General features: G+C 38.2%; 1 protein-coding gene across 1 annotated transcript in view; it reads left to right on the plus strand.

The window, feature by feature from the left end:
• The window catches only part of Dnah5 (dynein axonemal heavy chain 5), a 257,325-nt gene that overhangs the window by 162,857 nt on the left and 69,955 nt on the right, over window positions 1-24,513 (plus strand). Inside the window, exons 48-55 of the mRNA XM_005356665.3 lie at window positions 3,472-3,594; window positions 4,094-4,307; window positions 5,606-5,829; window positions 8,804-9,002; window positions 10,550-10,722; window positions 16,228-16,358; window positions 20,461-20,614; window positions 21,077-21,344. Coding sequence (XP_005356722.2) covers window positions 3,472-3,594; window positions 4,094-4,307; window positions 5,606-5,829; window positions 8,804-9,002; window positions 10,550-10,722; window positions 16,228-16,358; window positions 20,461-20,614; window positions 21,077-21,344 — 1,486 coding nt within the window. The remainder of the gene's footprint in view (window positions 1-3,471; window positions 3,595-4,093; window positions 4,308-5,605; window positions 5,830-8,803; window positions 9,003-10,549; window positions 10,723-16,227; window positions 16,359-20,460; window positions 20,615-21,076; window positions 21,345-24,513) is intronic.

Here is a 24,513-nt window from a genome sequence, read left to right on the forward strand (position 1 = left end):
CCAAAACCACAGAGAAACCCTGTCTTGAAAAAAAAAAAAGGAAAAAAAAACCAAGTAAGTAGATTTATATTTCAATTTAATTGTATGTGATATTTATGAGAAATGACTCAATTTCTTGACTGCCATTCACATTGAAATAATAAATTAACTTTATATTATTTTTACAATAACTTTAAACTTCTAATTGTTTTTTTTTCATATATCACTTAGGTTTAATTCTCTATCATGTGTGTATATATGGATTCTGGGCTCAGAAATATTAAGAGATAGATGAAAATCACAAAGCTAATAAGTGAAAGAAGCAGTCGCTTAACCTTTTTTATGACTCTAAGCTTGGAGAGAGCTGTTACATAAAGCCTTGCAAATTATGCAGACTTATGTCACGTCCCACTCACAAGGACAGCTGTGTGAATGAATGGTGATTCTCGAATAAACAATTTTTTGATCAAAGAAAGCCCCTCCAGCAAAAAATTTTTCTCTCTTTCTGGCTAGAGAAACGGACACATCTATAATGCCAAGTTTAGCTCATGCCATAAATACTGCTTAAGATATAATGTAAGGTCTATAAATTGCTGAGGATAAAGGTGTTATTTCTTTAGGAAATCTCTCATAAATGAGGATAATAGAAGAACTGACACACTTTATGTTTCTGTATGAGAGGTGTTAGCATATGTTTTTAATGATATTTGGAACTATGAAGACAAAATTGTCTACTGGGAAGTTTATTTAGAAAACCAAACTGCACTAAGCGTTAGGTCTCTTATTGTAGATGGAAGGACGAGAAATTTCCTCACTCATTCCTAATCACCTAGTTTTCTACTCACCTAGTTTCCAACTATTGAAAACTCACTTCTGTGCCTGGAGGCAATGCTGGTTTCCAATGAAGCATAGATAAACAACGGAATCAGAATTTTGTTTAGGACCTATAGATTAAAAGGTGAAGCCACAGTGGCTATAACTTCCAGTTGTTGTACTTATTATCAAAGAAGCATCCAGCCTTCTGCTAGAGATGTAAGATTTTTAATACTCAACAGCTGGTTGAAGACAGTAGCATTTCTGGAAGATCATTAATCTAAGATTTGTTTTCATAAGGTATTTTGGACAGTGCCTGGGAGTTGCACATCCTGGGAGATGTTTTGGGTCATATTTCTAGGGAGTGTAGATGAAAAAAAAAACCTGTAGTAGCAGGTTTTTCTAACTTGGAAATTTTTTAGAAAATTATACGGTGGGAAGAAATCTTAGAAATTTAACAACATAGCTCCACATTCACAAACTGTTCCGTTTCTGTGTTCTTTCTGTTTTTATCAGCAAAACCCTTCTTATGATATGTAGTGCATTTATCATTTCCTGCTATCTAGAAAATTAAGGTCCTAATGATAAGGGAGAAGGTACAGGTATGTGCTTCTTACTCTGTATTGTTCTAATTATCCCACCTATGGAGTTTTAGCTCTCAGATGGTCCCATAAGACATAAAATTTTTACATGACAAAGAGTTCTCATTAATAGACATGGGATGTCTGGGAGGTTCTGCTTTGCCATAGGGGGCTGTCGGGAGGTTATTAATTGGCTTATGCATTTAAATTCATTGAAAAGCAGAGCTAAATTTAACCTAGTGCATTAAACAGTGTCTTTTTAAGTCAGGGGAATATGTAATTCTCTTTTCTATCATATAATTTCATGGGAGATTTGTTTTGTAATTGAATGAGTTGTGATATATTTACATGTATTTCTGCTGAAAATGATGAAAACATTTTCTCATCTTTCCCCATTGCTTATTAAAGTGATGATGGAAACTTACAATTTGCAATTAACTCTGAAGATTTCTGGAGGCAAATCTATAGCCATTTCCTTAGTGCATTTTATAGTTATATAGTGGTTTAAAAATAATTTGAACTGCTTTACTCTTTATATGATGTAAGAAGATATTTTTGGATAGGAGAATTCACTTTTACTTCAGTGTGCTCTCACTCTCTTGGCATGTGTACAGCTTCTAACGAGATTTACGAGCATGCAAGAATTGATGCTACAATTGCAGCAATAACTTGAGGACTTTAGAATTTCTGAGCTTGTAGAGTTGAAGAACTTTGAATTTCTTGTTTGTTCTTGTATGCTAAATTGCAGTTACTTGGCCTATGCTTTTTTTTTTTTTTTGATTTTGGAGACAGGGTTTCTCTGTAGCTTTTGGTTCCTGTCTTGGAACTAGCTCTTGTAGACCAGGCTGGCCTTGAACTCACAGAGATCTACCTGCCTCTGCCCCCAAGTGCTGTGATTAAAGGCATGCATCACCATTGCCTGGCTTCTATGCATTTATTTTAACTTAAGTGCAGCTGGTATTTATTAACAGCAATACAAAAGAAGCTGAGATTGACAAACACAAATGATTATTGCTGTAGTTTGTCACCTGGAAAGTTCTAAGATAGAGGCAAAGACCAAGTCACTAAGAACCAAGTAAGGGGTGAATTTTGATAGTTTATTTCTTTTGGATGGAAATTACCAATAATATTTTAATTTGATAGTTTATTTTTAAGCGGACCGCTGTGGAAATAAACCACGGCCATTGCTGAGAGTCTGAGATTCTTTTTAAGACAGAGAAAGAACATGAAGCTGGGAGTGTAGGGAGTGGCATCTGGAAGGAGTTTGGAGTTAGAAAAGAATACGATAAAAATTCCCACAGATAAAAAAAAAAAAAAAAGAGTTCAAGATCTTTCTCAACCACTCCACTCTTTCAAAGATTCCTTTTAAGAGGTTCAGTATTCTTTACACTGCCTTGGATTTGTACAGCACAGTATGACTTCCTCTCCTACCATTGGGGAGTGTGGATGGATGAGAAGACAGTGGGCTTTGTTCTCTATGCTGTTTGGGGAAAGACTCATGTGGTTGCATCTGCCCCACAGCAGGGCATATAGGGCTCCTGGACCCAACTGGCATTGTAACCACTTTAAATTAAGTGCAGGCTTTGCAGCTCAGTCTATGGACTTAAACCTACTAGGTAATATCCCTGTTTAACAATATCACTGATTTTGACAAAACTTTTGCAGAACTGAGGTTAGGAATCACTGGTATAGGCACAGGGAAATGAAAGTAAATCCTCATAAATGGACAGAAGATCATCATATACTCAGAATTTACTTCCCCTACCCAGGAGGATAGCTATATGTTTTTCTTTGGGTTCACCTTCTTATTTAGCTTCTTTAGGATATCAAAATATAGACTCACTGACCTTTATTTGTGGCTAAAAACCAATTATGAGTGAGTAGATGAAACCAGAATTTTAAAGGTTGTAAAAATTATGGAAAATAATATAGGTACTAATTAGCTTGCCAGAATTAATGAGGACATTATGGCCTTTTATAATGAAGTAACTACTGTCATGTGAAAGGTTATAGTCTTGCTTGTTGCTTGTTTTCAGTAGCTGACCATGTCTTAAGGAAGACTTTTACAGGTGTTTCTGTTGGCATTCTTGTTTAACAGAGGACAATAGAGAGCTATGTGGATAAACGTATGGGCACAACATATGGTCCTCCTGCGGGGAAGAAGATGGCTGTCTTTATTGATGATTTGAATATGCCAGTAATCAACGAATGGGGTGATCAGGTATATTGAGCCAACTATATATTTTTATTTTGGTAAATTGTGGCTGATTTATTCTTCGAGGACTAAATTTTCTTTTTATGTTTCTTCAGCATGGGTTTCTGAGTTCCAATAAACTCTCTTCTGTAGAGAAACTTAAGGAATTCCATACTAGGAATAAGGTGGTCTGTCTGTGTTTCCTCTCCTCCCTCTGTGAGTGGCGTGTGTAGATGCGTTCTCCCCCAACAGTGGTTGTGAAGGCAGAGGTTGTCATTTGTTGGCTTTCTTGAGACAGATCTCTCTGAGCCTGGGGCTCACCATCTTGCTGGTTAGTCATTGAGGCCCTGGAGTTTGCTTGTCTCTACCTGAGTTATCGGTGTGCAAAATCACACCTGGCTTTTATTGTGGGTGCCGGGGAATCTGAACTTAGGTCCTCATGCCTTAGCATCAAACACTTTACTCACTGAGCCTTTTCTTAATCTGAGGAATGGCATTTTAATTCTGAGTTTTTTTTTCCCCATAGGTTACTAATGAGATTGTCCGACAGCTGATGGAACAAAATGGATTCTATAACCTAGAGAAACCTGGAGAGTTTACTAGCATTGTGGACATCCAGTTCTTGGCAGCCATGATCCATCCTGGGGGTGGACGCAATGACATACCGCAGCGATTGAAGAGGCAGTTCTCCATATTCAACTGCACCTTGCCTTCAGAAGCTTCCGTGGACAAAATCTTTGGTAAGATGGTTGTTAGAGGAAAAAGGAAAAAGAGGGCCACCTGCTCTCAGCAAGTGTCTACTCAGAGGGCAGTGCAAAGCACAGGAGGCCTTTTAATTTGCTTCCTTATTACTATTTTATTTTATTTCCTACCATGATTTTTTATAGGTATTTATGGAGGTGGATGACCTCAGTCTGAATTTTCTTCTTTGTTAATATTATTGTTACTAATTATTTAAGTAGCTGTTACTAGCTTCCCAAGCAAGAATGTTAAACATGGCATATACATGAACTTGTTCTCCCATGGGCGGCCTATGTATTCCCTATACATTCTTTTGTTAAGAACATGTGGCTGACACTCTAGTACAAACAATGAATATTTTGCCATAAGAATGACAGTGTACAGAACAGATAAGAGTTCTCCATCCGACAATCAGGGTAGTCAACATAATTGTAATAAATTACTGATGGATCAAACATGTTGTTATTCAGAGATAATTTGATTGAAGAGCTACTAGCTCAATATATAGCCAAGTACTATTTAATTGAACAATGAAAATATATTTTTACTTCTTTTGGACTTACTCTTTACAGAAAAAAGTGTGAAGTTATGAACAACTCTCTGTTAGGTATTAATTTACAGTTTCTGAAACTGCCACCGACACAAAACTCATTAAGATCACCCTAATTAATTTCTGGCAGAATAAAATGTCATCTCATCACCCCAGGCTAGGAGAGTGTGACAGAGTTCTGCCTTGAGTCACAGCAGTGAGAAGGTTTGGAGACCAAATGACATTTGAATTATCTCAACTTGCGGAAAGAGAAGTACATGAGAAGGAATGACTACTATCACTTTTAATTATTCTTTGGTGCCAGGAAAATGTGATGCATAAGGGAATTATTTTATAATGCTTGGAAAGTCAACAACAGAAGAAGGAGCTATAGAGGACTTAGGACTGTTATCTAATTATAAGTCAATTTTATATATTTATCACTGTTATTTAAAAACACTAAATTGTATATCTAATGTTTTCAGTGATATTTGTTTTCTTTAATAACAATATAAAATAGCAATTATAATAATTATAATTATAGTTTTACTTTACTATAGGTGGAATCCAAAGCTTTGCACACATTAGGCAAATGCTCTGCCAGTGAACAGCTTTTCTCCAGTTCCTTGGCAGTATTTTTGAGTCAACACTCTGATATTTTGAATGCTGACTTACTTAAACTTATCAATAGTTTTTCAGTATTTGAAAGATCAGTAAACCATTAATTGATGTGATTGTCTGCACTGCTTGGCTCCCTTATCTTTTCAGGGGTGATTGGGGTTGGCTACTACTGCTCCCAGAGGGGTTTCTCTGAGGAAGTGAGAGATGCCATGACGAAGCTGGTGCCCCTGACACGCCGCCTGTGGCAGATGACCAAAGTGAAGATGCTCCCTACACCTGCAAAATTCCACTACGTGTTCAACCTTCGCGACCTTTCCAGGATCTGGCAGGGCATGCTGAACATAACCTCAGAGGTCATCAAAGACACAGGCGTACGTGATACCTAAGACATAAAAACAACTCACATAACTATTTTCTTATCTAAACATTTAAATTTGATTTTATGTGAAGTCTGAAAGAAATGTGGATCCTTTTGTATACTATTGATTTTTTTTTGTCTGTGTCTGGCTAACATCATTAAGAAAAAAAACTTCTAAATATTATATTAGAAAATTTGAGTTGTATTTTTCAGTTAAATTAATTTATACTTAAGAAAAATAGTGAACGGAATTATTATCTAAGGGGGTATGTTTTAGTTTCTTTTTCTAGTCCTGTGATAAAATACCCTGATAAAAGCAATTTAAAGAAAAAAAAAAAGACTTATTCTGGGTCTTTCTTGGAAGGTATAGACTATCCTAGTGGAGAAGCCATGGTGAAAGTGTAGGCAGCTGATCACATGGCATCCCAGTTGGAAGCAGGCTGCAGCATAAGCTAGCACTGAGCTTGCTTTTTCCGTCTGCACCAGTCTCTGCTTGTGGAATGGTGCTGCCTACCCAAAGTCAAGGTGGAGATTCTATCCTTCCCACGAACTGGCTGGTTCTAGATGATCCCACGTGGGCATGGGACTGTGTTCTAGTGACCTCAGTTCCTGTCAAGCTGATGGTCAATATTCACCATAGGCTAGAATAGAAGACACCATTGTTTATTTTTCTTCATATCATGCTTATCTATAATAGTCCTGATACTTTTTTAAACTTAAAAAGGTGTAATTATATTTATAAATAAGCAATCAGAGGGAAAAGAAACCATTCTGTTGTTAATCACCCTTGATTTTTCCTTGCAACTAGTTGAAGTAAGTAGCATTCACTCTGCTGCAATTAAAAAGAGGCAGCAGAGTAGAAAATTCATTTAATACAAACCCCAAAAAGAGTACTTGTGGATGTATATTGATGTGTCAGTTCCCATGTGGTAAGAGTTTCCTTCAAGCTAGAACAATACCTTAAAAATCCAGTATGTCTGCTCCCCCCCAGAGCAAGACCCTGTGCTCAGGCTAAGTCACAGGTGGCCACTTCCCCAGCCTTTCTGGAGCTGGGGATATAGTTTGGTGACTGGCATCAGGAATGCCAGTGACAAGAAAAAACAGAGGGTGGAATTAGTAGCAAATATTGGTGGGAAATAAAGGCTCACTATCATGTCCCCTCATCTCTCCTCCAGACATTCACCAATAGGCAGCCACACTGGCTAACTATTTTTTTCAACATCAGTAAAATTTTATTGAATCCATTCTTTTATTTTAATTTTTTTATTCATTTTACTTAACAATTACAGTCCCCTACCTCCACTCCCCACTGCCCCCCTGCCCACTTTTTAGAAAGGGTAAGGCCTCTCACAGGGAGTCAACAAAGCCTGGCATATCAAGTTGAGGCAGGACCAAGTCCCTTCCCCTGTATCACAGCTGAGCAAGGCATCCCATCATAGGGAATGGGTTCCAAAAAGCCAGCTCATGCACCAGAGATAGATCCTGGTCCCACTGCCAGGGGGCCCACAAACAGATCAAGTCACACGACTGTCACCTACATGCAGAGGGCCTAGTTAGGTCCTATGCAGGTTTCCCAGCTGTATGTCCAGAATCAATGAGTTCCCAGGAGCTCAGGTTAGCTGTCTCTACAGGTTTCCTCGTCATAATCTTGACCCCTCCCTTACTCATCTAATCCTTCCTCCCTCTCTTGGACTGGACTCCAGGAGTTTAGCCTGGTGCTTGGTTGTGGACCTCTGCAACTGCTTCCTTAAGTTACTGGAGGAAGGTTCTATGATGTCAATTATGGTAGTAATCTGATTATAGGAAAAAGTCAGTTCGGGCACCCTCTCCACTGTTTCTAAGAGTCTTAACTGGGGTCGTCCTTGTGGATCACTGGGAATTTCCCCAGCACAAGGTTTTGTCCTAACCTCGTAATGACTTCCTCTATCATTGAGTTTAGCAATAGTGAATATTTCAAGTTGATTTATAAAATTTAAAATTTACCATTATTATGCCTGTATAGGTGTGTGCATGTGCAAACACACACACACAAAGACAAGCATGCCATGGCACCCATGTGCAGGTCAGAAGGTAACGTTGTTAAGTAGGTTCTCTCTTTCCACTTTGACATAGGCCCCAGCGGTCAAACTGAAGACATCAAGCTTTCATGGCAAGCGTGTTTACTTTCTGAACCAACTGGCCTGCTCTTGAGTTTTTTCTCTTAGTGTTATTAATAAATTGATGGAATTGTGGAAATGTGATGCTTATCTGCTATTTTTCAGTAGCTATTCTGGTCACTTATTTTAAGTCAACACAAACAATTTTAGCAATTGATGCTATAGTAAACTTTTTCTTAACAGAAACTTTTATATTCTGGAAACTAAATAGCCTTTTTATCATTAGTATTAAAATCTGACTTGTAAGGTAAGAAATTTCTATAGTATTTTAAACTAAATAATGAGCTTCAGTAAATATTTTTCTTGGACTAGAATCAGACTGTTGTCTAATTAATTTCTCCAACTACCAGTGAATTTTGGTCCCTGAATTTTTTTCATTCATATATTCCAGATCTATATTTGTAACAAACTTTCTTTATTTCTGCTAATTAAATATGCCTTTGTAGATCTCAAGTGCATACATATAAGAGTTTCTCATCCATTGTACATTATACTGTAAATGGCCCATGAAAAGAAACATTGCAACCGATTTAATAACAAACAAAGACCTTTTCACATAACACCAGTTAGTTTGTTGACTGATTTGATGAATTTGTAATGTTTTCAAATCTGGGAACTTTTTTTTAAAATTAAGACCACAAAAGAATATATTCAATTTCCATTTATTTACCTGAATAAGATCAACTAAAATTAAATATGGACATGTTGTATGTAGTTTTAAATGTATCTGATCTGAAAGCCAGAGACATGGAACTCTATAGTATCTCTATTTGAAATCTCAATTATGGCCCAGTCGGGATTAACGATGCGTTCAATTTATGCCTTCAACAGGAACTGCTCAGGCTGTGGAAACATGAGTGTAAACGTGTGATAGCAGACCGCTTCACCACATCAGGTGATGTGATGTGGTTTGATAAGGCTTTAGTCAGTTTGGTCGAGGAGGAGTTTGGTGAAGAGAAAACACCGGTGGTGGATTGTGGAGTTGATGCTTATTTTGTGGATTTCTTGAGGGATGCACCGGAAGCTACAGGTAAGTACCGAGGAGGAACGTGAAGTCCTCCAAAAGATGATCTTCAAAGGGAGAGCTGACGGTAGAAGAGCTGTACACTTTCAGGGCTGCAGTTCCTAAAGGTGAATTACCTTTACATTGATCCCAGGATTTGTAATCTGTCAGAGGAACAGAGAAGGATTCAGTATTGATTGGCTGAATGTCTTTTGACCCTCATTGTCTTCCTGTTTGCAGATAGAAATGTGACTATCCCATCATGGGCATTGGGGGAATCAATAAAGTATTCTCTATGGGATCTGTAGACAACTGCAGGCCATAGTCACTGTCTAGGAAAAGGCAACAAGAGTGGCAGTGATTATCCTTACCCAGGTCATGGGAATTCTATGAGACACCCGGCACATGTAACAGAAGAAATGAGTGCCATGAGTCAGCCTTTTGGGGTTGGTTCCATGAAAAGAAGAAATTTGTCATTTTTATCGATGAAAACAGACAATGCCTGGAATTTCAAACCAAAACTTACTGGTTTTAAAATGAGCATTATTATTCATTTCAAAACTGTTTCTAAAACTGAGGATGTATTTTTGGTCAAATTTCATATTTAAAGGGCTGTTGGCATTGGGCATATAGCTCAGTTGGAAGATATATAGCTTGCCCACCACTCATAAAGCTTTAAACTTCGTAAGCAAGAAGTGGCGGCACAAGCCTGCTATCTCAACAGTTGGAAGGCTGGGGGAACTAAGGCCATCATTGACTTACCAGGCATCCTAGGCTAATGCGGTTGTGTCTTCTAAATGGTTGAGAATGACTGCAGCATCTCTGATTTGTGTGGTAACGAAATGTGTGATTCTGTAAAAGTTTCTGAGTGACAACTACAAATGGACACCTCTTCATCCTCTGCAGTTGGAAGGAAGTGGGCACATTTCTTGTAAATCAAGTCAGACACATACAGGAGTCTGGCAAGGTTCTTTGAAGAATGACTAGAATCTGTCCTGTGTTTATCACTCCTTTGTGTCTCATACCCTCTGAGCAGGATTGACTAGAGGGGTTGCGGTTTTGGGGGAGCAAAGCCAAGCTGTCCATCTGGGGAGAGGGCAAGGGTCACAGGGAAATGTCTAACCTCCTGTGACTTCAAAGCACTTTATTTCCTGAAGCTTGAGTTGGATATTTATGGGAGGGTTTCTTTACATTTCTCCTAAAAATTCCTCCAAAAAAATCATGATCTCTCAAGATTTTAATGTTGAGTCCCTATTTATTTTGATTTTCATCTTAAATAGTCTTAAAGATCATGTCTCTAGCATAATCTTTAACATAAAATGTTTAATTGTGAATTATCATTAAATTTTATGAAAAATGTCAGTTGAAACTGATTCTTTCTATAACAGAAAAAACTCCAAGCCTATGATTATGAAAATCCTAATACTTCTTCTATTGTCTGCCTTTGTTTCTTAAAAATTATAATATTGTATTTTGATGAAAAATATTAACATTAAATTATAGCACTTTGAGTGTGCTAATTTGGGCAGTGGTCAGGTTCAGCGATTTGATGACATTTACTGTCTCTTGCCAAGGGGAAACATCTGAAGAACCTGAGGCTGAAATACCGAAGCTTTACGAGCCAATCGAATCCCTTGATCACCTGAGAGAGCGCTTGAGTGTGTTCCTCCAGCTTTATAATGAGACCATCCGTGGCACTGGCATGGACCTGGTGTTCTTCACAGATGCAATGGTCCACTTAGTCAAGGTACAGTAGCCTCAGCAAGGCGTGCGTCACAGGCGGCAGACACTTGGTTTCGCCCTGAATCCCCTTCAGTGTCACTTCCTAGGAGAACACTCAGTTTAAAAGTGAACTCATTGTTCCATCCCAAGTGAGTTTCTAAGCTGAATGTAACATGTCACACATTATGGGCTTAAAATAAGTGCATGTATATTTTCAATATGCAATGTGAAAATTTTATTCAGTGTTGGTATTCAGCTTTTGGCTCAGTGTTTTTTGCTACACAGGATGTGTGTGGTTTATTTACATTCAAAGAACAAAGTCTGTTTATTTCTACATCACCTAAAGAATAACCCTTTGAAGTAGTGCCTAAGCCCAGAGGACATCAAATGAAGTAAGCAAGGCAGGCAACGCCACAGTGCTTCATATACATTAGGTACTCGGATTAGTCATTCCCAGGGAGCAGGATGGATGGGGAAGGAAATGCAGTGTCAATGTTTAGTGGGAAGAGTTTTAGCTTTGCAGGAAAAAAGAGATTTGGAAGTAGATGGTATTAATGTTGTGCAACAGTGTATATATATGTAATAATATTAAATCATACATCTTCATTAGTTATAACAGTAAATTTTGTTGTATGCATTGGTGGTACCATCTGCTCTTCTGGGTGCTATGACCAAATACCTGATAAAAGTTAGTTTAAGGGATGATTTCTTTCTTTCTTTTTTTTTGCTAATTGTTTAAAGGAATACAGTCTGTCATGGTATCAAGAACTTGAGGTAGCTGGTCACATTGTGTCTGTAGTCAGGAAGCAGGGGGTAGAAAGGAATTCTGGTGTTTAGCTGGCTTTCAAATTTATGCAGTATAGGACCCAAGCCTATGGCATGATGATGTCTAGATTTAGGATGGTTGTTCTATCTCAATTAGTCTAATCTAGAAGATCTTCCACAGTAGACTTACAGGTGTATTTCTATGATTGCTATAAATTCATTCAAATTACAAAATAAAGATTAGCCATTGTATGTATTTTATAATCAAAACTAATAATTGTAAAAATTAAATCAAAACAACAACAAAGCAAAACAGTGCAGAAAGAGTTGATCTTGAGAAGGTGAAAAATGCTGTTAAAATGAATTCCATCAGGGAAGTAGAATCCTACTTTGTCATATGAGAGAGCCGATCATTTCTCAAATGTTGGAAGTAATATATATCTAGAAACTTATACGACCTAATTTATCTATGCCATTAGGGTTGTCATTTAACAGATTTCATCAATTTCCTCACTTTGTTGACTTCGGTTACTTCTCAGCCTACATTCTTTCCGCTAGAAAACAGGTGATTTGGGCTTGTCTTCCATCATCTAGGTTTAAGCATGAAGAATGATCTCATAAACGCAAGTTTCCTCCTCTAACTGTTATGGCACCCGAGCAGCGGGGTTTGAGAGCCTAGCCAGTGAGCCTTTTCTGTGAATTGGGGTTTGCTCACCTGTTGATTCTTTCCATATGAGGACAACAGTTTTTCTGCAGGATTGAGGCAAGTCTGAGATAAAGAGAAGGCAGAGGAGTTATTCAAGAACAGGATCTCCCAAGCATGAAGGACTGAGCTTGGTGTCTCTGTGAATTCTTAGAATCTGAGACACGTGTCTGGACTAAATGATGAAACTCAATGTCCTTCCAAATCCTAATATAAATAATAGTGTGACATGAACTTCAAATTTACAGTTGGTTAAAGTAGAATGTTTCATTAAGAGTAGAACTTCTGCCATATTGAATAGTTAGAAGAAAGGGAGGGTAAGGAAATTTAAAAACAAAAAAGCCCAACACTTCATGTTTAATGAATGAACCCTGCCAGTGGTGACATCGTGACTGTCTGCTGAAGACACTGGCTGTTTTGTCTGTGACTGCCCATCACTAAAACTGATAATGAGTTTATTTTTGCTAGTCTTGTGAGATTGCTTTATCTTCTGTTTTACAACACAAATTACAAACCTTTCTCTATCCATCTGAGTATGCCATTGCAGGCAGAGTGCCTCAGCTCTGAGGGTATTTTCCTTGGCTCTCAACGTTTAGCCTCGCTGCTTTGGAATTGGTCAAGGAATACATATCCAGAATATTTGAGACAAAATTGTGCATTCCGTACTGTGTTCTAGAGTGACTCTTCCTTAACACTTGTGTGTGTGTCTATGTGTGTTGTGTGTGTGTGTACATGACAGAGTCAGAGATAGATGGAGGTAAAATCTGCATTCAAATGGATTGTGATCTGAGGTCCCGCTCTCTTACTCATAAAAACACACAGATTATGTCTCTGTGCTATGTATCTTTATTAATGTTATTTTTTAAAGTTTGAGATTATATTACATTTATATTATTTCTTTCTTCTCTTTCCTTTTTCTAATAGCACCAGTATATCCCTTTGGTCTGTTTCAAATTCAAGGCCTTTCTTTATTAATTAATTAATTTTATTATTTGTTATTACATACATATATGGATATTAATATAAATCTGTTCAGTCTGAATAATATTACTTGTATGTATGTTTTCAGGACTGGCCTTTTGGTGTTGGATAACCAGTTGGTGTGTGCTTCCCGGAGGAAGACTATTTCTTCCGCTCTCATCATTCTCTAGTTGCCCGTAGTTCTTTTCAGGATAGAGGCCTTGCCAGATTTCAAAAACAATAAACAAGCCAAGTATATATATATATAATATATATATCTTTTTTGTGTGTGAAAGTATAATATATATTATCAATGGCTTATCAAATGATATATATATATGATATATTATATATATCTTTTTTTGTGTGTGAAAGTATAATACATATTGTCAATGGCTTATCATGACCTAGGTCCTGATATTTCAATCAACATATAAACAACAGTTTACCTAATATATAATTTAAAAAAATGAACTCTTTGTGGTTATACATGTCTGATTCCAGAACTCCTCATTAGTGTGAATTCCGAGCCACAAATCTGGGTATCTATTCACTATGAGCTCCATGGAGACATACTTCCTTTGAGTCACTTCCATCTTTCCTGACAAAATACTTGGAAGATGTTCACATATGAGATGCTGACAAATTATCAATTTTAAAGAAGCCGCCAGTGTGGCCCCAAACAATACTTTTCAGCCTCGTCCCCTTCTATTTCCCTACTTCAGGCCTTTTGCTGACTTTGACTCTGAGAATTTGTCTCTCAGCTGCTGTTGAACATCTTTCCTCCCCTCCCTCCCTCTCTCCTTCCCTCCCTCCTTCCCTCCATTCCTTACTTCCTCCCCTCTCTGGCATGTGTTTTGCTTTTGGAGACATGGTCTTTGCTGTGTAACTCAGTTGGCCCTGTAGTCAACTATATATCAAAGACTAGCCTCAATCACTCTATTCTCTTGATAAAATTAAGGGTGTAAGCCTCCATGCTCAGCCAACAAGCCAACTTCTTTGTTAAACTTGTAGCCATCTTTTAAGACTTAGGTTAAATTCAGTCCCCACACCCGACCTCGACTCTCTGAGACAGTGAGTTCTTTGGAGTTTCTTGTTCCCCTTGTTGTCATTGATGTCTCTCTCGGACATTCTCGCCTTCCTTCTCTTGGGTCTCTCTCCCCTGTGGAACATGAGTGCCATAGGGCACAATGGGCACCATTGAGTTTTACAGATTTGCTAAAGAAATTAAAACATGAACACCTTCATCTTAGTTCACACCTTGGAAAAATGAGCCACATTTAAGGGTTTCCCTTGAATGCTCTTTCTCCAATCATCTTCGATTTTTAACAAGATTATATATGTTTCATTTCCCCTTTAGCATTAACACATTTTATTTGCTTGTTCATATATATATATATATATATACCCATCTTTCTAATGTTATGATGATGTATCCTGTGCCAGAAACTGGAATGAAGATATTAATTTAATACCTTAGCCGATTGTAGCTAAAAATACAAGGAAGATTTCTTAAAACCAAATACATAAAATTTACATAAGCCTCTAATATATTCATACATTTCAAACAAAGCGACAGGATTGTCATTGTAAAGTGGCAAGCGAGGGAAGTCAGAAGGTCCTAATGTGGTTCTGGTTGCTCCTCAGTTGTCTTGTTTTGGCATTTTGAGTTACACCAAGGTATGGTATGGGGAGATACATGGTAGCTCACTCTACCCATGGCTAGCGAGTTACAGAGACAGGTTGAGAGGAGAAATCTGGGGAAACTGAGGCAAACATCTCTCGTCAGGTTCTAGGTCCATATAGAGGCAGGTCTCCTTTTTCACGTGTTCTAATTTTGGAGATTAACTGCAAACCCAGTGGTATTCCAAGTAGAAATGGAACATGCTGAGCTAATAGAGGAATATTTTGAGGAAGGATGCTTAGTAAAATCTTTTCATAATGCAAAGCCCCAGGGATCCTAGCCAGAGTTAGAGAGAATGTATCTTCAGCCCTCACCTCTTACGTTGTTGGACTTAGAAAAGCCATTTTTTATAGCAATAATCTAGGAAGTGTGTATTTTAAGAGGGAAATAGCACACAGAGTAAAATCATCCTGGAGAGTTCTATGACGCTTCCTCTCTAGAAGGAGCGGGAAGTCAGATGGGAGTCCATCATTCCATACCAGGAAAGCTAAGTTAATGAGCTACTGCAAAGAGGGAATCTGGGGATGGTCTCTGTCTACTGGGCAGGGTGGTATAGACTCCGGATCCATGTTTCATGTTTCATGGAAGCCTTGTGTATCATCATCTTGTCAAAGAGTGGATGTTTACACATATTTTCCTTCCATTGTCGCTGTTATTCTTAGGTAGGTTTCTTCCCTTTGATTTAAGCTAAGCATTTTCAATGTGGAGCGTATTGTGGTCGGTGGCATGGTGTGGGTTCTGAGGACAGGCATTGTTCTAACATTTCTGCTGTCTTTCCTAGCATGCTGCCTTAGATTGCACATACTAAAAGGGCATCTGAAAGTCTCCTTTAGTTTTCTCCTTGTAAATAGAGCCAGCCACAGTCAGAAATAGTCAGTACCTTGTGTGATCTTCAGGGCACACCCCACAGTTGCTACCTGGTGGTGCAACCCAAGTGCTGTGGTTCAGAAGTGCCCCATTCTCTTAAGCAGTATGGCTCTCTATTCTGACCTCAAGTCATCTTTGTCTTCCAAATGACTATTTTGCCTTTAAAAATTATTTATTACTTTTAAAATACATTTTTAGTTAAAATTGAATCATATCATTTTCCATTCCTTCCATATATCCCTCCCAGGTACTCTCCTACTCTTTCCAATGTTTCAAATCAACAGCCTCTTTTTGATTATTATTACACATATAAACACACAAATACAAGATGCTAAATCCATTGTGTGTGTGTGTGTGTGTGTGTGTGTGAGATTTCAGAGCTGACCATTTTCCATCACATAACCCATAAGATGTCTCATTCCAGGGAGAGGTTAATTCTCCCTCTCCCATCAGTTATTACTTGCATTTGGCCTCACTTTTAAATCAAGTGCATAATATAATGGCGAATTTACATGTTGGGAGATGTGAGTCTTTTCTACATTTTGTTATAGATCTCCCGAGTCATTCGCACTCCTCGGGGAAATGCCCTCCTGGTTGGTGTGGGCGGATCAGGAAAACAGAGCCTGACAAGGTTGGCTTCATTCATTGCTGGCTATACCTCTTTCCAGATCACTCTGACAAGGTAAGAGCTTTTATGTTACCCTGAAATGGATTTTGAAGAAAGGTTCTCAGAGGTCACCAGCAGTTAAGAATGCATTTTCTTATGTATGCCAAGAATCACAATAGTTTTCACAATGCTTTTCCTCCTTGAATACTGACACGTCTTCCCCTTTCAACCTTTGTCATGGACCAGAATGTTTTCTGTTAGTAACCTGCCTTTGAAACAGCCCAGGCTCTCACTACAGAGCACCAAATGCTTCTTTGTGTTTATGTTTTATGTAGTATGAGCATTAAGTGTATCCTTTGTATCTTTTAGAAGTCATTTATATATCATAAGTGTTAATGCAGAGTTCAGCAATATTAATATGATGAAAAACAGATGAAAAATTTCTACCTAAAACCCTAAAGTAGTTGTTGAATATTGAGTAGATACTGAACACTGCCCACGGGAATACAAGGGGAAGCCTGTGTGAGGCTGGAAAATTGCCAAATCTCCACACGGAAGCTCTGCTGTGGTGTGGTGGGGTTTGGCAAAAGACTGCTTAGTAGGAGAAATTAAACCAGGAGGGTGGGAGTGGAGGACCTTCTGGGACACAGAACTTTCGGGCCTTTTTTGGCTTACACCTGTAGGTGTGGAATTGGGATTCATGTGGTTACCAGATGAAGATGGAAGTTATAAAATATTCCCTCGCTAGCTCAGAATCGAATATAATAAAGTGTTATTTATTTAGGTGTAGTCTCATAGATCACAGTCCTCTGCATCAATGGGGAACAGGAACTGAATGCAGAAGCTAGGAGAGAGCGTGAGCATACACTTTATGTCAGCTTTTAGAGTATAAGAGGCCATGCCCAAGTGGGCTCATATCTTAACGATTACTGAAGGAGTTTCTACAGCAGCATATGAATAGGAATTCTAGAAGAAAAACAGTTTGGGAGTTCCCAGGCAAAAGCATTGGCTCTTTGAAGTTAGCATCAAGGCAAATTAGTTTTGACCCCTGGCCTGGAGGGATTAAATATGGCTGAGTGTAGAATGTGAGGTGACAAATGGGAATGGGTGGAGACATTTGAAGGTACAGTAAGGAATTGGTATATCACCAGAGAGTAATAGGAAAGCACTCATGGGTCACCAGTAAAGGGGTGTGTGTGTGTGTGTGTGTGTGTGTGTGTGTGTGTGTGTGTGTGTAGCGAATGGATGGAAAGGACAAAACTCATACAGTTATAAAGCTATCTTAGGGGTCTAGACAAGACATAATATTACCAGGAGGAGGGGCAGTGAGAAGGGAGAAATGAAGGAGGATGGAAATCTAGGACATTATTAGCAATCTCGAGCTCTTCTTGGTTATATATGTATATTCCAGGTGACTTGTGTCAGGTGTGCATGTGTGTGTGTGTGTGTGTGTGTGTGTGTGTGTGTGTGTGTTATAGGTAGAAAGAATTAGTAAGAGAAGAGTTAACATGAAGAGATAAGTAGAGGTGACTCACAGAAGTCTAACAAAGTTTCATAAAGCCAGTTTGGGGAGTTCAGTTGAGGTGAAATCATTAGCAGTTAATTCAGAGATGGGGGGTAGGAAGTCCTGCTCATTTGACATCCGCATGAACCATGCCACTGGCCTGTCTCTTTGAGGGAGACCCATTCGTACCTGCTAGCGTGGAGGCTGAATGTTATTAAATATTAGAGTTGGAGATCCTGTTATTCAAGCTAAGGTTGTCGTACTTGGTCTGAATTATAGGACTCTCCTTGAAGAATAAATCCAAAGATTACTGTTTAATATGTGTAGTAGGATGACAGAAATAGCCCTAGTTACCATGTGTGCGATTCTAGTTCATGTGTAGAAGCCAAGTTAGGGAAGCAGATAACCTGCACAGGAAAAAGATTTGATCCATACATTTGTCATCAACATTAGTATAAAATATCACTGTTTTAAAATCATTTTTTGCATATCTGAGCTAATCAAATTTTCAAAAGAAGCATGTTAGGAGGTCAGGCAGCAATAGTTCATCTTGCAGTTGGGTTCAGAGAGCCTGAGAATTGCTTGACATCAGACAGTGTAGGGGAATTGATTGCACTGCAGCATCTGCAATCAATCCAGGTGTCTAGTCAAGTGTAACTCCTACTGCAACCCAATGGCTCAGTAAACACCTACAACTCTCACAGTGACAAATTGGTTCCTCTGCACGTCACACTGAAAATGATCCATTACCAATGAGAGGAAAGGCAAGGTCTTCTTCACCTTCTCTTAGCCTTAGAGACACTATTTAATTCCATAAGCTGCAGATGTGTGGCCAACGCTAGCCTGAGCAGCCTCCCAATTGGAAAGCACAGCTATTGGTCATATTAGAGGACAGTAATTTCCCCCTTTTAGTCAAGAAGCTGGATGAGATAAAATTTGCATTTTCTCTAATTCGCTCTTGTGTGTGTGTGTGTGTGTGTGTTCCCATTGGAGACCAGTGGTCGGTCTTTGGCATCTTCCTCAATGCTTTCGTTCTTAGATTTTTGGAGATGGATTTTTCTCACAAACCCAGAGGCTGTCAGTTCAGCAAAACAGGATGGCCAGCAAGTGACAGAGCTCCCAACTCTGTCTCCTGAGTACTAGGATTGGAGTTCTATACCCACTCTTCTCATTTTTATTTTAAACATGGGCTCTGGGGGATGAAGCTCAGGTCCTCTTACATTTATCTATAAGCACTTTACTGATGGTGATGTCTTCCCAGCCCCTCTTTTTAAAGGGAAGACCGAGTCTTTAAAATAGTTTTGTTTTATGATCACTTAGCCCTGGTTTCTCGAGAAGTCTTCTAAAACTATTGCTATCTGATTGTCCTGTTTAATTTTCTGTCAATTTGACAGAAGCTTGAGTTGTTTGGGAAGAAGAACCTCAATTGAGAAAATGCCTCCACCTGCCTGCTTGTAGGCAAGTCTATAGAGCATTTTCTTAATTGATGTGGGAGGGACCAGCCTACTGTGGGTAGTGCCACTCATGTGCGGAAAGTGCTGGATGTTTTTTAAAAGCAGGCTGGACAAGCCATGTGGAGCAAGCTTGTAAGCAATATTCCTCCAAGGCTTCTGTTTCCATTCCTGACCTGCTTTGGTCACATTTTTTTTTATCACAGCAATAAAAATCATCACTAGGACTATGACTGTAGATTTAGTTTATAGTTATTAAAAATGGATATTACAAGTTTAGGTGTTATTTATTAATAATCTTTAAAAATAAGACGAAGTGGCTATTTTATCTTGTACTCCTAGTTCTGTTTTAATCACACACATACACGCACACATGCATACACACATCACACACACATATACACATCACACTCACATACACACATATATGCACATACATACACATACGCACACATACACACACAGAGAGAATAATTTAATACATCTAAATCTCCAGAAATGTATTGTTTTTTTTCTACTCTTGGCAGTACTATACTACTCTGTGTGGCGACTGCTCTAGCATTTCTTGATTATAGGATGATTTTCATCTGAGGATTGCTTTGGGGAGTGAAAGGAGGTTTATGGTAGGGAGTATTTCAAATGTTCCCAGCAAGTCTGATACAATGTACTGATTGCTTCGAAACTAACTCCTTTATGTGGAATCCAAAGATGTGAGGATAATGGTGATTTTGAGAGATGAGAGGAGCTCTGTGGGTCAGGATTTGGCTTTTCTTTCCAATATCATGAAAGCTTGAATCAATTTAGTCTAGTTTGTTCAGTCTATGAGGCAATTTCTAATATGTCCTCTGCAGATGGGTGCTTAGTTTTTTCATAAATCTTCTAATCATTATATCCAACAAATATTACCCCTGTCAACATGCATTTTCAAACTGGTCACTGTATACAGACACATGATATATATGCATGCCAACGGTACTTGCTTGTGTTAAATTGTGTTTGCTTCAGGCTTAACAATCCATTGGGGGATGTTCTTTGTGTACCCAAACACTAACTACGATATCTGTGAAATATGAAGTTAAAGGACCAGTTAACTCACACTCATTGATAGTATGTCTCCATATGATGAAATAAAACTAGCATGGTTGGGTTGGTTATATACTATATGGCACTTGCCTTCTTATGGGAATAATTTACTGTCTGACACATGATCATGGTTCTTCAGATCCTACAACACAGCAAATCTGATGGAAGACCTGAAGGGTCTATACAGGACTGCCGGCCAGCAAGGCAAAGGAGTCACATTCATTTTCACAGACAACGATATTAAAGACGAGTCATTTTTGGAATACATGAACAACGTTCTATCATCAGGAGAGGTAGGAGCTCAGTTATCATCGTACCTTTGCCTCTCTAGATTCCTTTCAATGTAGAAAGCTTCATTTTTTTCTTTCTTTAGAAATTTGAGTTAATGTTTGTAAAAATCTGGGAGGATGGCTTTTTCCATTCGGTCTTTAAAGAATGAAACTCCCAGTAAGATGTGTAACCAGGCATTTAAAAACAGTGAAATGAAAAATGAACTGAGTGGGAGGGAGGCTCAGGAGGCTGTGCTTTTCGCATGACCATTCACCTCTTCCTAGTTAGGTGGCTTTGCGGTTAGTCACAGAATCATCTAAGTGCATTAAGGCGTGATGTCTTTCATCTTGAAAATTTTAAGTTCATTTTAAAAAGTTGAACTTAAGAGCACAAGTGGAGGAAAAAAAATCTTGGATCTTTTGAGCACATATTTTGGTGGTTTCATGTGTATATACTGAATTTATATACTTGTGTTTCTTTCTGAGGTATCCAACTTATTTGCTCGAGATGAAATTGATGAAATTAGCAGTGACCTGACCTCAGTCATGAAAAAGGAGCACCCCAAGCGTCCTCCCACTAATGACAACCTGTATGAGTATTTCATGAGCAGGGTCAGAGGGAACCTTCACATTGTGCTCTGCTTTTCACCCGTTGGAGAGAAGTTTCGCAATCGAGCTTTGAAGTTCCCTGCCCTCATTTCGGGATGCACAATTGACTGGTTCAGCCGATGGCCCAAGGATGCTTTAGTTGCCGGTTAGTGTGGTGGAAATAACTCTGTCATGTGTTCTCGCTCACAGGGACTTCCTATTTATTCATTTACTTTCTCTGCTACCAGGTATCTCTGCACTGGGCTGAACAACTTCTGCCCAGTGTTGGAGGTGTTTTGGGTAAGACGTTACTCTTTTTAACTTGGTAGTTTGTTTTTTCTAAAGTGTGGATGCCAGAGAGTGAAGCCTTCCATTTTATGTCTCTCTGATTAAATATCCAGTGACTTCAGTTTTCCAATGATACTCCAAGGCTTTGCCTTGGTTACGGTTTGGTTTGTGATTTATACTTAGTTGGGTGTTTGTTGAGTTGTACTTATTAGTCTTATGGGGGGGGGATACCCCACAGTGCCAAGGATGATGTTTCCTTGTTGACAATTTCAGCAACTGTCCTTGTATGATATGATGTTGATGAATAAACCAGGCCATGTTAGCACTCATCATCTTCCCTTCATTTTGCCTTAATTTGTTCATAATCTTTCTTTATTCTGATGTGTCATCTCTCCTGTCTATAGAAATGTCCTGCTGTTCTTTAAAGCTTCTACAACTCATCACCCATATTGTTTATTCAAGTACTTAAGCTAGTCAAGACCCAATCATATCCTTTGATAATTTTATGTTGTAGAGATTTAAAATTACTTTTAAAACCTCCCCCTTTCTTGACCTTCTTTTGTCAATAACACCTATATTTAATACACTGACATTGAAATAGTTTGAAACTTTGATAGCCAGTAAACTCTTGAGTTGATTGCTTCAAATGAGTTTAGTTATGTTTATGACTTGCATACTCTCTGGATATTAAATGTCATATAAGTTCTAGTAACAGGTAAAATAATTGCAATGACACATGCAAAATGATTCATTTCTTGTTGAAAAATATAAAATTTTGCTTTGGAATTTAATGATTAAACACTTAATAATACCTTACCTTACAATATTTTGGAAGAATTTCATCAACAGGTATTTGAAGTATAGGTATTTTATATAAGTACACAACAGATATTGTAATACACACAGAGATTAGGTTGATATTTATTGTATTTTGAAAGTTTGGGCTTTAAGATGACTCAGTGGCTATGGGAACTTGCTTTAAGAGTGTAAATGATACAGGGAAAATCTGGCTCTCCTCTTGCAGATCTTAGTCTCATTAATAAAAAAACTTACGAATGGACTCAAACAGAATCTTAAAGACAATTTCATTAAATATTAAAAGAAAACTAAGGGGGGACTTTGAAGAAAGAGTTAGGAAGCTGAAGATGTTGGCAGAGCCTGGAATGTTAGGAAAAACATACTTAGAGAAGAGATGGGAAGAAGAAAGGGAGAAGTCACACTTCTGGGTACTTTAGAAAATCAGGCAGATTTATGGAGTTGTGTGGCTGTGACCCAGGGCTGGGGGTTGTGGGAGGGAAAACTACATCATCTAGTTAAAGGACTAATTATTCCTCCTCTCCTTCACCAAGCCTTAAGATGCACACACCTTCTTATCTTTAGATTAACTGGTCCCATCTAAACTATCAGGTCTCCACCTAGGCAATAGATTTCATTCTTTTGACCAGAAGAATTTTCTCTTAAAGGATTTTATTGCTGCTATGTGATAAGGACCTAAGAGAATCCTCAGGATTCACTTAAAAATCTAGGTACCACCATCGTATGTGTGTGTGTTTGGAAGAGGGAGATGAAGGAGCCACCTGGGCATGCTGGTTGCCAGGGTCTCTCCAGCTTCAGTGATAGATTCTGTCTCAAAGGAATGAGACATAGAGTTATAAAGCAGGACTCCAATCTCCTCCTCAGCCTCCTACACTGTTCTTGAGTGTGTGAACCTGCACATAAATCACACACACACACACACACACACACACACACACACGCACACACTACATGTACGTATAAACCCAAAGAAAATTAAATGACAAGGTTTCTAGAAAAAATATTACTTTAGTTTTCTTAAGGATACTAATTTTAAATTTAGAAATATCTCTAGCCAAAAAATTTGGGAATAAAGATTGAGCATTCTTAATCTGAAAATCTCCAATGCTTTGAAACCTAAAACATTTTGAGCAACTACGTAGCCTTAAAAAAATTGGTTCTACAACAAGCATTTTAAATGAGGGACACATAACCTGTTTTTCACTTTTGTATTTTTGCTAGGTAATATTGCCAACAAAAAAAACCATTAAATGATTGTGCTTTTTTTCCCCTAGTCTTTTTATTTTCTTTAATGCCTGTCATATTTTACAAGCTCAGAAAATGTTAAAAGAATGGAAAAATTCAGCCATGACATCTTGAAAATAGCGAATTTCACATGGCAGCTAATGTTTACTGAACATTGTGTCTGAAACTGTATTAGTGTCAAGAACTGTATTAAGATCAATTACCTCCTTTAATTCTCAAGTTTAATAACCTGGTCTAACCCTCCTCCTCTTCCTCCTCTTCCTCATCCTCCTGCTTTATGAACTGGGGACTAGTGTTCTAAAAGTAAACCATGGCTCCAGGACTCAGGACGCATTTGTTTTGTATTCTGAGACAGGATTTTCCTAAATTGTTCTAGCTGGACTTGAAGTTGGAATCCTGCTTCCACCTACTGAGTAGCTAGGACTGCAATTCTATATTGCCAGGCATGGCTTGTGTCTGCTTTCTTTCTTTTTTTTAAAATTGATTTTATTGAGCTATACATTTAGCTACCTCTTCCCTCCCCTTCAACACTCTCCCAAGGTCCCCATTCTCCCAATTTACTCAGGAGATCTTGTCTTTTTCTACTTCCCATGTAGATTATTAGATCCATGTATGTCTCTCTTAGGGTCCTCATTATTGTCTAGGTTCTCTGGGATTGTGATTTGTAGGCTGGTTTTCTTTGCTTTATGTTTAAAAACCACTTATGAGTTAGTACATATGATAATTGTCTTTCTGGGTCTGGATTACCTCACTCAACATTTCAGGCCTAACATTGCAAAAAGAAATAAGCAAAAATTCTGTTGTAAATAAGAATCAATGTTTCCAATGCCTAGACTTAAACTGATTGGAATTTGAGCTGTTTCTTACAATACCTGATTAACTTATGTGGGAAACACGAGTCATAGGTAACTGAATTGATTGCCTTTTAGTATTTAGTCCATTTTATCTTCAAGCAATTTGGGGAATGTTATCTTCCACTGAGAGCT

This window comes from Microtus ochrogaster, chromosome 19, assembly GCF_000317375.1.
Source record: "Microtus ochrogaster isolate Prairie Vole_2 chromosome 19, MicOch1.0, whole genome shotgun sequence".
Taxonomy (NCBI): Eukaryota; Metazoa; Chordata; class Mammalia; order Rodentia; family Cricetidae; genus Microtus; species Microtus ochrogaster.